The sequence below is a fragment of the Podarcis pityusensis genome (assembly GCF_964106645.2).
Source record: "Podarcis pityusensis genome assembly, chromosome: 8".
Taxonomy (NCBI): Eukaryota; Metazoa; Chordata; class Lepidosauria; order Squamata; family Lacertidae; genus Podarcis; species Podarcis pityusensis.
Window position 1 is genome coordinate 16203244 of NC_138033.1, and position 18055 is coordinate 16221298.

At 44.5% G+C, this 18055-nt stretch overlaps 2 protein-coding genes across 4 annotated transcripts in view; both read right to left on the reverse strand.

Moving 5' to 3' along the window:
* LOC308484478 (protein NKG7-like) overlaps positions 1-18055 on the reverse strand; it is a 102736-nt gene that overhangs the window by 59899 nt on the left and 24782 nt on the right. The window lies entirely within an intron of this gene.
* On the reverse strand, positions 781-10488 carry LOC308482883 (lens fiber membrane intrinsic protein-like). Of its 3 annotated transcripts, XM_081016365.1 has the most exons (6): positions 10368-10483; positions 9781-9886; positions 3590-3817; positions 3198-3344; positions 2189-2302; positions 781-1013 (listed from the first exon to the last, which is right to left on the reverse strand). In XM_081016365.1, the coding sequence occupies exons 3-6, from the start codon at positions 3765-3767 to the stop codon at positions 973-975; spliced, it is 480 nt and encodes a 159-aa protein (XP_080872491.1). In that variant the 5' UTR covers positions 3768-3817; positions 9781-9886; positions 10368-10483; the 3' UTR covers positions 781-972. The 3 variants fall into 3 exon arrangements, with proteins under 3 accessions (XP_080872491.1, XP_080872493.1, XP_080872492.1); XM_081016367.1 differs by lacking the exon at positions 9781-9886 and having other exon boundaries at positions 9986-10488; XM_081016366.1 differs by lacking the exon at positions 10368-10483 and having other exon boundaries at positions 9781-9955.

The window sequence follows — 18055 nt, forward strand, 5'->3', positions numbered from 1 at the left end:
AATGTTTTTAGGAGAACAAAAAGGGTTTCCTCCTGAATTGGCAGTAGCCTATCTGTTGCTCTCCAGATGTTGGTGAATTCCAGCTCCTTTAAGCCCCAGCTTGCATGGTCAATGGCCAACGGACAACGGACAAGGATGATGGGAGTTATAACTAGGGTTGCCATACAACCAGTTTTTCCAGGACATATCTGGTATATAAAGGGTGAAAACACCATCCGGGGGGATTTCTTTTTTATTGCCAAAATGTCCAGGGTTTGTGGTTTTAGACAAAGCACACATGTGCTCGGGAACTGCCTTCCAGGAGCATGAACAGCTGTGCCCTGCAAGCGCAAGCAACATGCCTCAGAGCGGGAGGAGCTTCAGGGCTCTTTTGCGTGGTTCAGCTGGGGCACAGGAGAGCTCCCAGTCCCCAGCTGAGCCAGCCCCAGTGCTCCCCCTGCTCGTGGGCAAGCCATTGCTGGGCTGGGGACTCCTTTAACTGCTCAGCTGCAGGGAGCGGCAACCGCGCTCCCCACAGCTAAACAGTTTTACAGAGTCCCCAGCCCAGCACTTTAACTGCTCAGCTGAGCAGTTTCACAAAGCCCACCGTCCCCCGTATTATTATCATTATTTATTTATCATGATTTTTTTATGTCTTCTTCTTTGGTTTAGAAGTTTTGGCAGCCCTAATTTGTAACACAACAGCATTTGGAGGGCACTAAGCAGCTGGGGAGGGCGGGATATAAATAAAATTTATTATTATTATTATTATTATTATTATTATTATTATTATTATAAATTGGCTGGTTCAGTATTCAGTTAACGGATTGCAATGTGCTGTGAATTTGCCATTCCTTAACGCCATTGCTATTGTATAATGTGTCATCTTCATCATGAAAGTATAGTCATTTCCTCCAGGTCCAACTTGTTCCATTGTAGACTGTGTTTGTGACATCAACATAGCTCATCTGAAATTGTAGCACACTCTTTTCCTCATTCTGTTGCAGCAGGATTCACGCGGAAAGCCAGCCCACCTATCAGGAGAGAAAAAGGGCTGGTGAGGGCATAGCCAGTGGAAAATAAAACACTATCTGAGATATCCAGATCACTGATCCCAGCATGACCTTCCTTTCTCATCAGGAGAATCATGCCCTGATCCTCAAAGCCCTGACATTCTAACAGGCCCAGTTCTCTCCCAGAGAATACATTGTTCATTTTGAGGCTACTGCAAGGGACTCTTCTTGCCAGGCATGCCTCCATCTGTTTTCATAAGTATTCAGATAGATGCATTGTGGGACAATGCTCATCTGCAATGAGCTTTTTTTACTTGTAGGTTGTGGCACCAGCCCTGTGGAATGCGCTCCCATCAGAGGTCAAGAAAATAAACAACTATCTGACTTTTAGAAGATATCTGAAGGCAGCCCTGTTTAGGGAAGTTATTAATGTTGTGTTTTATTGTATTTTTAATATTTTGTTGGAAGCTGCCCAGAGTGGCTGGGGAAACACAGCCAGATGGGCAGGATTTAGTTAGTTAGTTAGTTAGTTAGTTAGTTAGTTAGTTATAAACCCATTTATCAAGAAATTCTTTTCGGGATCAAAATATAAATGCAGATTGTCTGTGAATGAAATAAATAGTCTGTCTCCATTCATTCTAGAATATAATATCATTTGTACTCAGCCAAAGCCTCTGGGAGCATTTGTAAGGAATAAGGCTAGTGAATTCCTGAAGTTTGGCACAAATGCATTTCCGTAGTCCAGAAATCCTACTGACACACTTAGATCAAGCTTAATTCAGATGTTTTTCCTGCCCTTCGAGCTGAATCTGGGGAAACCTGATTCCGTCAGAGTTTTGGTAAGAAGGGAGAAAGACATTTCTGAATGCTTTTCAAGGCCTAAAAACCCGGAGGTAATCCATGCTTGCAGTAAAGAAGCACACCCAGGCAATTCTTTCACATTCCACCCTCTTCCTCTCTTGCTGATAGTGGAATTATGTGCACAGCATGTCACACCAGGAAATTGATCAATATATGAGCCTCCATCCGCAGCCAAAGTGGCACACTGCCAGGGGCACAACCACATGATGATGCTAAATGTGTACCTCAGCCCCAGACTGTTCTGTAGTGAAATAAACAGCTACCAACTCCATGCGAAGGCAAATCTTTATATAAAGACGCACATTTCCAGCATTTCCCACTTGACACATACTCACCAGTTATAAGGAAGAGAGGAAAGGAGGCCCAGCCCAAGCCAAAAGACCATCCATAACTGAGCTGTGTTCCCGCACGCCCTGTGAAGGTGGCCATGGCAATCAGGACACAACCAGCTAGGAAGAAAAATACATTAAGATATAAAGTTGCTTGTACATTAAATATTCCAGGCTGACACAGAAGTTGCAGCTAGTGAAATGCAGTGGCTGAAAGATGTGCCCTGGTTGCCAGATGGCTATGGGGATAGAGACAAAGGATCAAGTGGAACTGAATGTATTTAAGCATTGTTGTTTTAAACTACTTTTTATTTGTAATTTTTTTAAAAAAATTGTCTTCACATTTTAGTTATTTATAATGTTTGATGTCTTACTGTGTTGTCATTTGTTGGAAGCCCCCCAGAGTGGCTGTAGCAACCCAGTCAGATGGGAAGCCTATAAATATATAACTTAGTAGTAGTAGTAGTGGTAGAACTATACTACACAGTTGTATCTTGGAAGTCGAAAGGAATCCGTTCCGGAAGACGTTTGAATTCCAAAAAGTTCTGAAACCAAAGCGTTGCTTCTGATTGGCTGCAGGAAGCTCCTGCTTCTGCCCTTGCAACATATCCATTGGATGTGCTTCCAGGGCAAGGAGAAAGCAGAGCTGAGCTGGCCAAGCATCCATTGGATCTGGAACCAGTCTCACCGCCCACAGAGCTCAACCTGACTGAAGCACCAGCCAGGAATTGGGCCTGATCATCCTGCTCCCCCACACCCCCGGTACATATCCAGTGGAGATGTGGTAGGTGGCTCCACAACTCACAAAACCCTGGAGGTGGACAGAGGACTATTGGGTAGGTCCTTCCATCATTGATTTAAGCGGGTCTGCTCAGAGTATAACTTCATTGGATTCAAGCAAGAACATTTGGATTCAAGCTGGACATTTCAGCTTGGCACAGTCTACAGCTTTGTGTTCAGGGGCTTCAGGGGCTTGAACTGACTGGAAGCAGATGCTTATGACCCCCCATAATACCTGCAACAATGCTGGCTATGGCTGCGGTCTTGGCCTTGGAGATGGAGCCAAATTGCATGCTAAAAAAGGTGCCACAAAGACCAATGCAAGAGACGGCTCCAGCGATCATCCCAAAGAACATGAAGGCTCGGGTAGCATGGACGAAATCTTTCAGGAACGAAGGAAGAGAAAGGAAGAAGGAGATTAAATGTCAACAGCCATTTTGTGCTTGAACCCACTGCACTTGAATCAAAACATTAATTCCTCCCCCCCCCCCAAAAAAAAGCATGGAGTGAATGTCTTATCCCTAGTCACACTGAATTTTCAGGGAGTTGGGGAACTGTCAGCTGCCCCCCCAAGTTACGGTTGAATACTACACCACTAGTACTCTGAGCAGAAGACAAAAAGCTTACCTCTCACATCCATCCCAAATGAACCGCAAGTTTCAACTAATCCAATATTAACACAAGTTCTCCAGAGGCCAGTGTAGCTCACTTCATTTTCCAGCCAGTAGTCTGAGCCCAGGGCAATGAGGAGCAGCAGAAGGCTGATGAAAGCACAAACCACGGCGCCAATCTGCAGGGCCTGCATTCTGCGAATGGTCAGATCTGTGACTGCTCAGCGTAACTGTGATGCCGAACCTGGGGAAGGGAGACACGCACATTATTCCATATAAGTTGCAGTTTATGTTTGGGTGTGCTTAAAATTTGCATATGTGACAAGAGGCCTACCACAGATTGTGCTGTGGCGAAGATGTCCTCCGGCTGTACGTTTAATAATTCTCTGTTCCAGGTTCTTAGGGTGCAAGGTAAACAAAAAACAAACAAACTGTGCTGCCTTTCACCACCCCGTTCTCATAAGTGGTCCCTCCTCCCAAAATAATTCCCCTTTTTGATCCTCTGAAAACCGCTGAGCACCTTGGTGGACCACTTACTAATTTTACCTGCCTGTTGCTTAGCAACTGTAATATGCTTTGTCCTCTTGGTTTTTCCCAGCTCCTTCAAAAGCTTGATGGATAATGGCTTTGGAGATGGCATTCTCGTGGACTGCTCTAAAGCTGTGGCACTCCCTCCTGACAGGTGTGAGTCTTGCACCATCATTATATGGCTTTTGGTGAATTAAGACACACCTCTTTACCTTGGTCTTTGACACTGGAGATGTATAAACGATTTTTAAATGATTTTTTTACAAAGAACACCAATACTTTACTGGGTCTCCTCCATCTTTGACATCGTTTGCCTGCAATATAGCAGTAGCTGAATAAATACATTTATAATTATAATTTTTATTTATTTATTGAAATTATATACCACCCTATATCCACAGCTCTCTGAATCCTTCCCATGAACTGTTGACACTCTCTTGTAGCTCTGCATTCAGATAAAAATATGTGGATAGTGATAGAGACCTTTGTGGGTTTTGTATGCCTCACTTCTATATCTTTTGTATATTAGGATCTATCAGATTGACAGACACTTTGGCTAGAAAAATTATATGCCTGAGATGAGGGTTGCAGTGGTTGAGAAGATGGAGGAGGACTGGAAGAAATTCAAGATTTATTTACAAAAATATTGTAATTTGAGTGAATGTTAAGCAGGATGCTAGATCATAAACAATTGAGCACCACTAAATTAGATGATTTAAGATAATAAGTGAGATTGAGAAAATATAAACTTTTTTGAGAATTACAAGATTATAAATATACAGATGGGACATAAGAATGCAAATAAGATGATAAATTGCTGGCAAAAAGTTACAACGATGAAAGTGAGAGTGGGAGATGTGAGGAAGTCCAAAGAAAATGTGAAATTATGTTAAGACATATGTTATATTGTTTATTATATCTATTTCTATTCTAAACCCTAATAAATATTTAAAAAAAAAAAAGAGATGAGGGTTGCAGTGTCAATCACGGGCACACACCTGCTTCCCCCCTCACTCCCCACACAACTCCATTGTCTCATGCTGCAACCACCCCAGAACGACTTTTGCTTTGTACCTGTTTGTGCCCCACTTAGTAGGTTAATGGAATTGAAACAGAAGGGTAGGATGGGAGAGGAGGAAGACATAAAGGGAACCAAACAAATTGCCATCCATTCACTCAGGAGTCATTTCTGTGAATGGTGTTTGGCTCAGGATGAATAACCAAATGGCATACATCTGCTCTCCTTCCCTCCCTCCCTTCTTCTCTCATCGCTCAGCTTCATTGACTCGACCTTAGCCATTGACAGAAAAGAAGACTTTTTATGGAGAAAACTGGGGACTGAGGTAAAGTTCTTAACCCGAGGTACTACTTCCGGGTTAGCGGCGTCTGTAACCCGAAGTGTTTGTAACCCAAGGTGTTTGTAACCCAAGGTACCACTGTATATGTAAATAACACCATTGACCAACTTGCTAAAATAATATGCTGCTATAAGCAGATGACATGCTCCCGTTATCCCAGACCTTAAATTGCATAAGGAGATGGTTGAAATTGTTTGGGGAAGTATGTAATAAAGAAACGTTATGTGCCGATTATGCCAAGACCAAATGATGGTATTTGACAAGCAGTTAAGCACAAATGGCAATTTGATGGCAATCTAATAGAATCACTGCCTCCTTTCTTTAGGTGAAAGTCAGCACTGTGGAACAAGTCCCTGGCATGCTTTGACTACGCCACCTACTCAGTAGGGGTGGGCAGTATACCCACCTCCTATCAAAGGGTACCACCTCTCTGTGGATGGTCCTCATCTCTTTTCCCCAACCCTCTGCTTTCTTTTTATTTCTGAATTGCTGGATTGCGGGGTGGTAGGCTCTTTCTGGATACTGGTTCCACTAGAGAGATTAGAATGATGCACATATGCAATACCCTTTGGTTGTGCCACTGTACATAGGCATCATTGGAAACCTGCTCAGGCCCACAAACTTTGCTGGGTTCACTGAACTTCCTGCCCCTGCTACTCCTGCTACTATCAGCTTCCTGTTTCCGGCGGTGGAAAATGGCGGATCCCACACGATCGGACCTCAGCCGTTCCGATAATTCAGGGCTGATATGGGGGTAATTAGCCCTGGCAGCCTCCCCATGGCAGGGGAGGACGGTCTCGGCGACCCGCGGTTTGCCCCAGATTGCCGATGTGGCAGACGGCAGGGGCACTGGGTCACGGAGCAAGGGACGGACTGACACTCCTGCGATGCCACCCCATAGCCAGACACATCTGTTTGGGAAAATATAAAGATTTGGAAAACAAACAGACACGCTCTGAACTGACGAAGCTGGGGGGGAAACCTTCAGCATGTACAGTCTCTGGTGCAAAAGATCAAACTTCAAAGAGATCCTCATCATGATGTTTGGAATCTGGAGGGGCTTCATATGGGTTTTTTTCTTCTTCTTCCTGTAAGATTAACAATCTGTAATGCATGCCAAGCCTCATTAAGAACCTAAATTGCTCTTCAAAAAGTGAGTACAGATGGACTTTCATATATAATTGGGACCTATTTGCAGCCGCTTTTCTTCTAAGATTTGAAATGCCTGTTAAAGACGAAAACAAACAAACAAAGGACAAAATGGCTTCTACCCACCACACACTTATGGAATATCTGAAATACTTCCCTGATTAAGAGAAACAGGAGCTAACTGATGGTTGGTCATAAAGACTGGAAACAAAATTATATATACAACTGTTTGCAAAAAGATGTTTTTTTTTATTATGAGCGAGAGAGAGGGCTAAATGGATGTCTGGCAGCCCCCCTCTAGGGCCCAGAGGGGGGATTGGGTGGATTCCAAAGGCCAATTGTTAACTGTCTGATATATGGCTACATTGCAAACAGTCTGTTTAAGAATAAATCAACAATGAGGTTTCAGAAGGAGGTTTATCTCTGTTTCTTTGATAACACCTGGATGGGAAAGATCAACAATTTGGGAGCTGCCGAAATAACAATTCTCAAAGAGCTGGACAGAACTTTGAAATTGGATGCAATTAAATGAAGCGGTGCGATGAAAAAACAAAAACAGCTGAAAGAGTACAGTATACGGACAAATCTGCACTCCATAGGAAAAAAAGTATCCGTTTTCTGACGTGAATGAGGATCTCAGAACCAGAGTCAAAACGTGGAGGATAAAGATTGGATATGGAATTATGAAAAACATTGAGGATGATGAGTGGCAGGACTATGATGTTGAAAGCGCTTCAGAATTCAGACCGTGGGAAGCCAAAACAAAAATTATTACAATTTGGAAAACAATTGGACTTTTTTTATTTTAGTTTTTTAGTTTTTTGGATTTGATTTGAAATGTTAATTGGATGTTTTTATTGGAAAATTAATAAACGCTTTAAAATAAATAAACCATTAACTATCCACTGGCCCTTTCTGAGTCTGCCTTCCTTCTAGAGGAGAGATCACTGATTTATTTTTTATTTTATTTATTTTTTCTTATTTTTAAGTAATAATAAGAAATAAATAAAAAATGTGCACCCTGCACCTGAGACCATTCCATTGTAATTATCCAACCGCCCAAAATTTCTACACCTCTTGCAATGGTTTGACCCCTTTCTGTTTTAACAGTACAAATTCCACAAATACTTTCCATATCTCCTCAAAATCATTTCTCCTACATATTCCCCGTCTTAGCTTAATAGCGCATGTTAACTTATCATTAACAGCTACTATATATCCCACACCTCTTTATACCAATAAATTTGTGAGGAAGTCCTTCATAGCCTGTGAACCTTCCACCTCATCATAAATTGATAACAAGGCTACCTTTGGACTTTCAGTCAGCTTTAACCCAGGTTTTTTTTTCAAATGTGCATCTATTACCTGTATATTTCCCAACGGATTTTTTATTGTTAGCAAGGTGTCATCTGCAAATAAACTTATTTTCTCTTTTCCATTATTGCTTATTCCTTTTATATTTCTATCTTCTCAAATTACATTGGCCAGAGTTTCAATGATCAATACAAATAAAATACAAAAATTGTCTTGTACCTTGAGCTAGTGTTATTTGTTCCGTTATACCATTGTTCACTACGAGATATGCCTTGTTTCTCAAGTATAATTGATTTATTAATCCCTTAAATCATTCTCCAAATCCTAAACTTTCTGTAATCATTTTACCACAGATTATTCTACACAGTCAAATGCCTTACAAATACCCAGTGCTACTATACCAGCTTTCAATTTATTTCTTATTATATCTATTTTATTCAGCACTCTTCCTATTAAACTAGACATCTGTCTTCTTGCTACAAAGCCATATTGGTTTTTTTATATATATTTATACATAAAATTATTCATCCTTTTTGCCATTCTTGCGGTCAATATTTTAGCATCTTAATTTATTAGGGAAATCAGTCTATACAATCCTGGGTCCTTCATATCTTTTCCTGGTTTTGGAATATAGATAATTATTGATTGTTCCCATGAGAGAGGGATCCTCTCACTCTCTATTACTGAATTATTTAATATTTTTAATTTAGGAACCAATATATTTTTAAATACCTTATAATATTTTGTTCCCATTCCATCTGCTCCTGGGGCTTTCCCCCCCTTTTAGTTTACCTATAACTCCCTCTATTTCTTTTTCTGAAATTGGTTGTTCCATAACCTCTCTATCTCTGCTTTCTACGTTTATCTTCCAATTTCCATATTCATTAATTTTAGGTATTAAGTTTTTTTAAACAAAGATATAATCGATCCTTGAATAGATCTTATGCATTGGTGAGAAGAAAGAAAAACCTTTCTTGTCCCCCCCCCCCATCACTCTCCAAACATCTTTCATACCCTTTCCCCATAATTTTAGCTAATCCTGTAGCGTTCTTACATCTTTCCTCTGGGGTAGGATTTTACTTATCTAATACCATATTGAAATCCCCTGCTATAATCACATAGCTTTTTTGAATGTCCTCCATTTCCTTAAACACTTTATCAAAAAATTCCACCTGATTTTCATTAGGAGCTTAAATATTAATCATAGTGTATTCTTCCACTGCCACTGTTCCCTGGATTATAATGTATCTTCCCTCAGGATCTTTCTTCATCTTTACTATACTAAACCCACATCTCTTTGAAATTATAGTTGCTACCCCTCTTGATTTTGAAGTACCATATGCTTTCTCATAATTATTCATACCTCTCAGTTTGAGTTCATTAACCCCCTCTTTTGTATGATGTGTTTCATGTAAAAATATTATATCTGCTTTATCTTTATTCAGTAATGTTTCTATCCTCCTTTTCAGACTCTACCCCAGTCCTTTAACATTTAAAGTTGAAATCCTTATTTCATTATCCAAGAGTTAAATCTAGTTCTTAATTTCTGGTCTTGTGTCTTAGGATACTTATCTAACCCATTCCCCATCCCAGTCAACCCCCTCTCCATCCCTTCCATACCCATACATTCCAATTTATATTTCCCGCTATTTTTCTGAGGTATTTCACCTCTCCCATTATCCTAATTGTCCTCTCAAAAGGGGGGGGGGGAGAAAGAGAGAGGTTCCTCTGATCACAGAGCCACAGCAGAACTTCTCAGTGATCAGAGATCACTGATGACATTTTCTAACATGAGTAGGCTAAGCATAGGTGAAGGCAACCAGGATAAGCCCCTCTTCCAGGCAACATATCTACTTACCCCACGTCAGATCTCTAGAGAGATGTTCCTGCACACTGAAAGTCTCCAGCTCACAGATCAGTCCTTCAGCATTAGCAAGAGGAGATGAAGTAACCTGCCTGGATGACTGTTACATTCATAGTTCAACGTCAAGGCAAAAAGAGGGGAAACGAACAAAGGTTAATTGTACCTTCAGATAAGCAGACTACTTTTCAAATACACTCACGTTACTTCCCTATGCAGGCAAGCAAAGAGCATGATGGGAGAAATGTGGCTCAGAAAGAGTCCTGAGTGCCAAAGAGATGCCTCTGTCTGAGGTTCCCTGTTTCTGCTTTGTGCAGTGAATTAGGGACACATAATTCTGCAAGGGATTCCCACAGGGTGGTATTGATATTGGCAACCTTCTTGTCATGTTTGCAGACATCTTTGTAACACAGAGCGGTCTGGTGCCAGAAGTCAGCTCCCCATAGAGCACGTTCTTGGGGATCCTGCCATCTTCCATTCTGTGATCAGGACCAAGCCAGCTGCTGGTGAAGTTGGACTTGCACTAGGAGCTGAGTTTTGTTAAGGAACCTACTGGAGCTTATCCAATTTATAGCTCACTTTACTTTGTATCCTTTGTATTCTTGCTTGTTTATCCATTCGATTTATATCTTGCCCTTCTTTCCAAAGTGTTTACTTCCAAAGCATTCGTCCTTCCAGACCTGAAGGTCTGCTTTATGCAGTAGAGGATGAGACTGTTATGATATGAGTACTCAGCAGCTGCGAACAAGCTCGATGTTTACATCACATGATGGGTCTAAGCGTGGGACAGGAAGTTCCAAGCTATTCTCAGAGTTGTGTTCTCAGTGTAACATGAAACCTTCCTGTTGTTTGTGTCCAGGAGGAGTGAGTCAGTTGCTCGGAGGATTCTGAGTGAGAAGTCATGCTTTTGTACAGTGTACAGTCAGGAATAAAAGTAGCAATGAAATAAACTACTTTTCAGACTGTTTTCTTTCTCCGGCTACTATGCAAGGGGGAAGGGAGTGTCAAAAGGGAGGTGTCGCTTATTCAAGACCTCCCTGGTCTGTCCGGATGCCAGCCAGGGTAGGTCACCGGCAACAGGCCCCGAGAGCCTGGGAAGAGGAGCCAGCCTTTCCCGAGGGGGCCAGTTTCCAACAGCGACATGATACCAACCGCCCTCTATTCATGCATGCACGGTCGTTCATGCCTTGAATGTGTGGAAATGGAGAGCTGCATGTAAATCCAAAGGCACATTTCTGTCTTTGTAATGACGTTGCCTTTTAGGCTTGGGAATCTGGGTGCTTGTGTTAAAAATATTCTTTATTAAAACCACAAGCTGTGAGACAAACAAAAGAATCACAATAGTCATGTGCACATACAAAACATACAGAATTTGAAGGCCAAAGACTCAAAGCAAATAATGCAATTCATAGATAATCCCTTTCTGCTTGATTCATAAAAGGTGCCCATCTTATTCATTCCTTACCTTTTTTTATTATAATTTTATTTGCATCCTTACAAACTATTCAAAAGGAACATGTAAAAAAAGCAAAAGGAATAGAAAAAGAAACTACAAATGACTGATAACAAAAAAACAAAACAAAAAACCACCCCCACATATAGACTTCCCTTCCCCTCCTTCCCTGGTTTCTTTTGTTTTCCACTTCTGCATATTCTAAGTTGCCAAAATCTACTCTTCTTACTCTTTATCTCCTGCTTTCTCTTACACTGCTGAATTTATTCAAGGCCTGCCAATCTGTTCGCATATATATAATGATTTTTTTAAAAAATACTCAACATTTTCCAGTCCTTTTTATATTCTTGACCATCTTGTTCTCGTATCTTACTAGTCAGACATGCTAACTCCTCATATTCCAGCATCTTGAAATGTCATCTCTAGTCGGTACATTGTTTGTTCTCCATTTTTGTGCAAGCAAAATTCGAGCTGCTGTAGTGGGGGAGGGAGCCCTTCTGTTGCTACCATTCCCCCCAAAAAAGGCTTCTGGTTTCGTTGTACATCATTTCCCAGAATTCCTTAATAACTTTGCACGGCCAACCCATGTGGTAATATGACCCTTCTACCTCTTTATACTCCCAGCTCCAAACATTTTCACTAATCTGCTTGGCGTTAAATACCATCTGTGGATCATTTTCAAGAGGTTTTCCTTCAGTAAATAACATGCAGTATATTTCAGGTCTGTTTCCCATAATTTCTCCCAGAATGCAAATTCAGTTATTTTGTCCCACATCCCTTGCCCAATTAATTGTACTGGGTTTCACAAATTCGCCTTTCTTTTCCCTTTCTAGCAGCCGCCTGTACATTTTAGGCAATGTTTTCTCTTTAGTTCATAAAAGTTCCATTTCAAACTGGGAATTCTGGTCAGCAAACGCAATTTTTTGTCCATCTTAAATAGTTCATTAAGTTGGTGAATCTGAAGTCAATCCACCACTTGATTCTTTATCTCTTCCCATTTTTTTCAATCTGCGCTCCTGTCCTGTTTAAATCTAAGAGATCTCTGTAGGTTATCCACTGATGGTCCATGATAATTTCATTCCTTGCTATCGCATCTACTGGGGATAGCCACAATGGTGATTTCCTTTCTAATCAGTTTTTTATGTTTTTCTTAAACTCTGTGTAGGTTTTTTCTAATCACATGGTTTGAAAAGTTTTTACATATTTTCACTTTCTCATACCAGATTTAATATCATGCCCTTCCAAGTCTAATAGTTGAAGATCTTTGAGTTAAATCCATTCCTTTAGCCAGCACATTCATTTAACCCAACCACTGAAGGAATAATAATATTGCTTGGCCAATGAACAAGGATGATGGGAGGTGTAGCACAACAGCATTTGGAGGGCATTACCGTATTTTTCGCTCCATAAGACGCACCAGACCATAAGGCACACCTAGTTTTGGGAGGAGGAAAACAAGAAAAAAATATTCTGAATCCCAGAAGCCAGAACAGCAAGAGGGATCTGGCTTCTGGGGGTATCGTGTGGCTGTTCTGGCTTCTGGGATAACCGCGCGAAGCCTCTTCAGGGCAGCCGGATGAAGGCTGCCCCTGCCTGAAGAGGCTGCGCATGGCTAAGGCAGAAGCCAGGACAGGCGCGTCGCTGAAGGGGCGCTGCACAGTTCTCCCTCTCTGAGAGGGAGAACTGCACAGCGCCTCTTCAGCAAAGCTGGAGAAGGAACAGAAGGAGTCCCTTAAGTTCCTCCTCCGGCTTCGCAGGACAGGCGCATCGCTGAAGGGGCGCCGCGCAGTTCTCCCTCTCTGCGCAGCACCTCTCCTTCGCAGGAGAGGCACTGCGCAGAGAGGGAGAACTGTGCAGTGCCCCTTCAGCGAAGCTGGAGAAGGAACAGAAGGAGTCCCTTCTGTTCCTCCTCCGGCTTCGCAGGACAGGCGCGTCGCTGAAGGGGCGCTGCACAGTTCTCCCTCTCAGAGGAAGAACAATGGGATCTCACCCCCTCGCGGGGATTCGAACCGCTGACCTTCTGATCGGCAAGCCCAAGAGGCTCAGTAGTTTAGACCACAGTGCCACCCACGTCCTTTTGTTGTAGTGTTCTGTATATAGTATGCTTAGTGTTAAGTTGTTGGTGAACATATCAGACGACACAGCGATTCTTCAAACAGCTCTTGTTTATTCACAGGCCAGAACAGAACTGAACTGAAGGGTTCAGCCAGCCTGCTTATACAGAGCTCCACTAGAATGCAACAGTAACCATTTTCTGCAACTATCCTGTTGTGACGTGGGGTTTGTGATTTCAGCTCTCCTGACATAACATGCTGGAGACAGTTCTCTAGTAACACTTCTTTATTAAAGCAACAAGACTGACTACTGGGGAGAGGGAAGCTACATTTATAGGGACAGGGAACTAGCAAGAAAGGATACATTTTGGAGGGAACAATATCAGGCAATCACAGTCCTGCCTTTTGGAGGGAACCAATAAGACAGAGGATCCAAATACAGCAGCTTAAATGAACCAATAGTAGCTGTACCCTCTGGAACCAAAAGGCAGTTACTTTACCCTAATGCAAATACAGACAATAATAATACAGATATAAAATCCTTTGACTCAATACACAACACCCCTTCCCCCCTAGTGAGCACAGCAGACGTAATCTCTCAGGTACTGTGGGGGCCTACAACTTCTACTTGATCTCCTGACAACAGGTGTTGCAGGTTCTGAATTGGGTGTTACCTGTGGTAGAGGGGCTGCTCTAGGGGTTTCGTCAGGAACAGATGGAGTCCCCGACATCTCAGGGTCCCCTATCTGTACCTCGTCATCGTGAGGACTAGCAGACCCTGGTTCATTTGTTAAAGCCCCTGGTGATTGCACCTCTGTGCCATTTTCACTCTGGTCTTGCAGCTCTGTGTCGTTAGCCAGGGATGAATTATCTGGCTCCTCCCTGCTGAGCGCCCGGCGCCTCAGCTGATCTATATGTCTCTTCCACACTTGCCCATTTTCCAAGGTCACATAATAGGACACAGGTCCACTAGCCCGGGTGACCACACCAGCCACCCACCGCGAACCTCGTGAATAGTTCCTCACCCAGACCAGATCTTCAGGGGCGAGATACCTTGTTGCGTCAGTCTCAGCCTGGGGGGTTGCTCTTGAATTATGGTTTGGCATTTTATCCGGGTGGACATAATCCAGCACCGTTACCAGTCTCCTACCCAAGAGCAGCTCAGCTGGCGACTTGCCCGTTGCGGTACACGGCGTCGCATGCTGCAAAAATAACATTCACGCGATGCGAGCTGACCAGTTACCCTCCATTAAGCGCGCAATGGATTCTTTGGCTGTTCTTACCATGTGCTCAGCCTGCCCATTGGAGGATGGGTGAAAGGGCGCGGACGTGACCCCTCTTATGAAGTTATCAGCCAAGAATGCCCTGAATTCTTGGGATACAAAAGCTGCCCCATTATCTGATACAATGGTCTCAGGTAACCCGTGGGTTGCAAACAGCTGCCTCAACACCTTGATGACGGCAGCTGATGCCATGCTAGGGACCATCGCCACTTCTAACCATTTGGGATATGCATCAACGATAACCAAAAAGACCTTTCCTTGGAATGGCCCAGCAAAATCTAAGTGCAGCCGGCTCCAGGGAGATCTGGACTGCTCCCACCAGTGGACTGGTGCTCTGGCCACTTCCGGCCGCACCTCTTGGCATGCCTTGCATGTTCGTACCCATTGTTCTATGTTCTGGTCCATTCCAGGCCACCACACATAACATCGGGCTAGCGACTTCATCCTGACCATTCCCGGGTGTCCCATGTGAAGCGTCTCAAGAACCCTGTTTCTCAGTGGTGCTGGGATGATCACCCTATCTCCCCACAGGAGACAACCCTTATGCATGGACAACTCGTGCTGCCTAGTCGCATAAGGCCTGAATTTGTCTTCATGCGGACCACCTGGCCACCCCCTCCCCACCCAAGTGAGCACACGGGAGAGAACAGCATCTTTCCTCGTTTTCTCAGCTATATCAGTAGCCGTTACAGGAGCCCCCGGAAGTGTTTCCAGCATCATTATGTGCTCCACTGGAGCAGGATCCTCAGTGCTCCCGCCAGGAAGGGGCAATCGACTCAGCGCATCCGCGTGGCACAACCGTTTCCCCGGCACATGGGTCAAGGTGTACTGGAACCCGTTCAGGAATATAGACCAACGTAACATTCTGGGGGAGAGAATTTGTGGCGTTTGTTTGTTCGGGTTGAACAACCCTAACAGTGGCTTGTGGTCCGTTTCAATGTAGAAATGGCGACCGTACACATAATCATGGAACTTTTTGATTCCTGCCACAATTGCAAGCACCTCTTTGTCAATTTGAGCATAGTTGCGCTCCGTGGGCGACAACGTACGGGAATAGAAAGAGATGGGCTTTTCCGACCCATCCGGTTCCCTATGACTTAGCACCGCCCCCAGGCCGTATTGAGAGGCATCACATGCCAGGACCAGAGGCTTTGACTCGTCATAATGAGCAAGGACACTCCTGCTACTCAGCATTCCTCGCAAGGAGTCAAAAGCCTTCTGCTGCCCCTGCCCCCATCGCCACACATTCTTTTTCTGCAACAGTCTATGTAATGGTTCAGCTACCGAAGCTTTCTGGGGTAAGAACGAATGATAAAAGTTAATAAGTCCCAGGAATGACTGCAACTCCGTCTTGTTCTGTGGTCGTGGCGCCTCGATGATGGCCTTAATCTTAGCATCTGTGGGGTGGATGCCTGATGCATCAATTTTAAACCCCAAGAAATCCACAGTTGGCACCCCAAAACTGCATTTTTCCTTTTTCAGTTGCAACCCCACCTCCTTGAACTTGAGCAACACTGCACGAACACGCGCAACCAGTTCCTGTGGGTCTTTTCCAGCAATCAAAACGTCATCAAAAAATGGCAAGACCCCCGGCAGACCTCTTAACAGGTGTTCCATGAGCCCTTGAAAAATCCCTGGGGCCACACAAACTCCAAATTGTAATCTGTTAACTCTGAACGCCCCTTTATGTGTGACAATAGTCTGTGCTTCCGCTGATTGTGGGGTTACTGGCAGCTGTTGGTAAGCTTGTGCCAGGTCAATTTTGGCGAACACCTTGCCCCCAGCCAGTTTAGCCAACAGATGTGATACGACTGGAATGGGGTATGAGTTTCCCCTGAGTGCCTTATTGATAGTACATTTGTAATCTGCACAGATCCTGACTTCCCCATTTGCTTTAAGGGGCGTGACGATTGGAGTCTCCCACTTAGCAGAGTCCACGGGTGAGAGAACTCCCTGCTTGACCAATTTCTCCAGCTCTGCTTCGATCTTGGGTTGCAGTGCAAATGGCACTCGCCTTGGTTTGAGTCGGATTGGGGCCACTCCAGGGTCCAACTCGAAGTCAACTGGGGGCCCTTTATAACAACCCAGTTTTCCATTAAAGAGACCAGCAAATTCTTTGCATAATGCCTCGCTCATCTCAGGGCAGGTTTGGATTGAATTAAGCCCTGATATACTCAGTCCTAGGGCGGGGAACCAGTCAGTGCCCAGGAGACTGGGGCGACTGCCCTTCGCAATCACCAGTTTGAGTACAGCCTGTTTGTCCCGGAACTGTACTCTCACGGCACACATTCCCATAACATGGATGCGGCCCGCTGAGTATGACTGCAAGGTTGCCGGGAAGGGTTCCAGAGGGGGCAACTTACCCCTGGGGAAGAATGTCCTCGCGGTCTGGTCCGACACGATAGTGAATCCAGATCCGGAGTCCACCTCCATGTCGCACTGCTGACCCTCAATCTTCACCTTGACGTGTGCCTTGCCTTGTGCTGGAAACTGCACGACCCTCCCGTTGATCTCCGTAACGTAGTGGCAGTCCTTTAGAAAATGGGTTGCTGCGGGCGGTCTGCGATGCACCGGTCTAGGTGCTCCTGTCGCTCCCAACGCCGCCGATCTACAGACCCTGGCGATGTGACCTGTCTTCCCGCACGTCCGGCACATAGCATCCCGGAAACGACAACTCTTCCGCTCATGGTTTCCGCCACACCCTGGGCACCTGCCTCGGTGATCTTTGTGCACTGTGCAGGCCTGACTCACTGACTCGACCCCACGGACTGGGCTCTGGCTCGGAGTAGCCTCTAGCTCGTCCATGGCATGCGCAACTTCTATCTGTGGCTTAGGGGCCTTGCGACTGGCATCAAGCTCCTCTCTTTCATAATTCTCCGTGGCGGTGGCCTCCTTCAAGGCTGAAGCAAGGGTAACCTCTTCTTTAGCCACGATGCGTCTTCTGGCCTTCTTGCTGCTCAGACCACCAATAAACCGATCCAGGAGAGTCTCTTCCAGATTTTGGAAGTCGCAGTGCTGAGCGAGCTTCCGCAGTTCAGCCAGAAATGCAGATACAGACTCCCCAGCATGCTGCTGCCTCTTATGAAACTCCATCCGCCGATCCATCTTGGTCTCAGTAGGCGCCAAGTGGCTTGTCAGGCCGGCAAGAATATCTTTGAGAGATGTCTCACTTAGCTTCGCTGGAGCAAGCAATGCCTTGGCCAGTTTGAAGGTCTCAGGCCCACAGTAGCTCAGGAATGTGGCCCTTCTTTTGCTGGCATCGGTGATCCCTTGAGCCTCTGCGAAGAACTCGAAGCGTTCGACGTAGTCTTCCCACGTGTCGGGCTCTGATGGCTGGAAGGGCTCCAATACCCTTGGACTCTCCATTGTCCTGTGGCAGGGTCGTCTTCTCAGCTGGCCAGTGAGTCTTGTTCTTAGCTGCAATCCGGACTCTGAGGCAGGGCTGCGTTTAACCGCTCCTCAGCATTCCGGATCCCATCCTC

Bases quoted from the DNA above. Each gene is read 5' to 3' on its own strand.
- LOC308482883 (XM_081016367.1), bottom strand. From the start codon at position 3,767: ATGCAGGCCCTGCAGATTGGCGCCGTGGTTTGTGCTTTCATCAGCCTT. The intron at 2,303-3,197 runs GTATTATGGGGG...TTTTCTTCCTAG, and splicing joins CATAGCCAGCATTGTTGCAG to CTGGTTGTGTCCTGATTGCC. The intron at 1,014-2,188 runs GTGAGTATGTGT...CTCTCCTGATAG, and splicing joins TCCTCTCTTCCTTATAACTG to GTGGGCTGGCTTTCCGCGTG.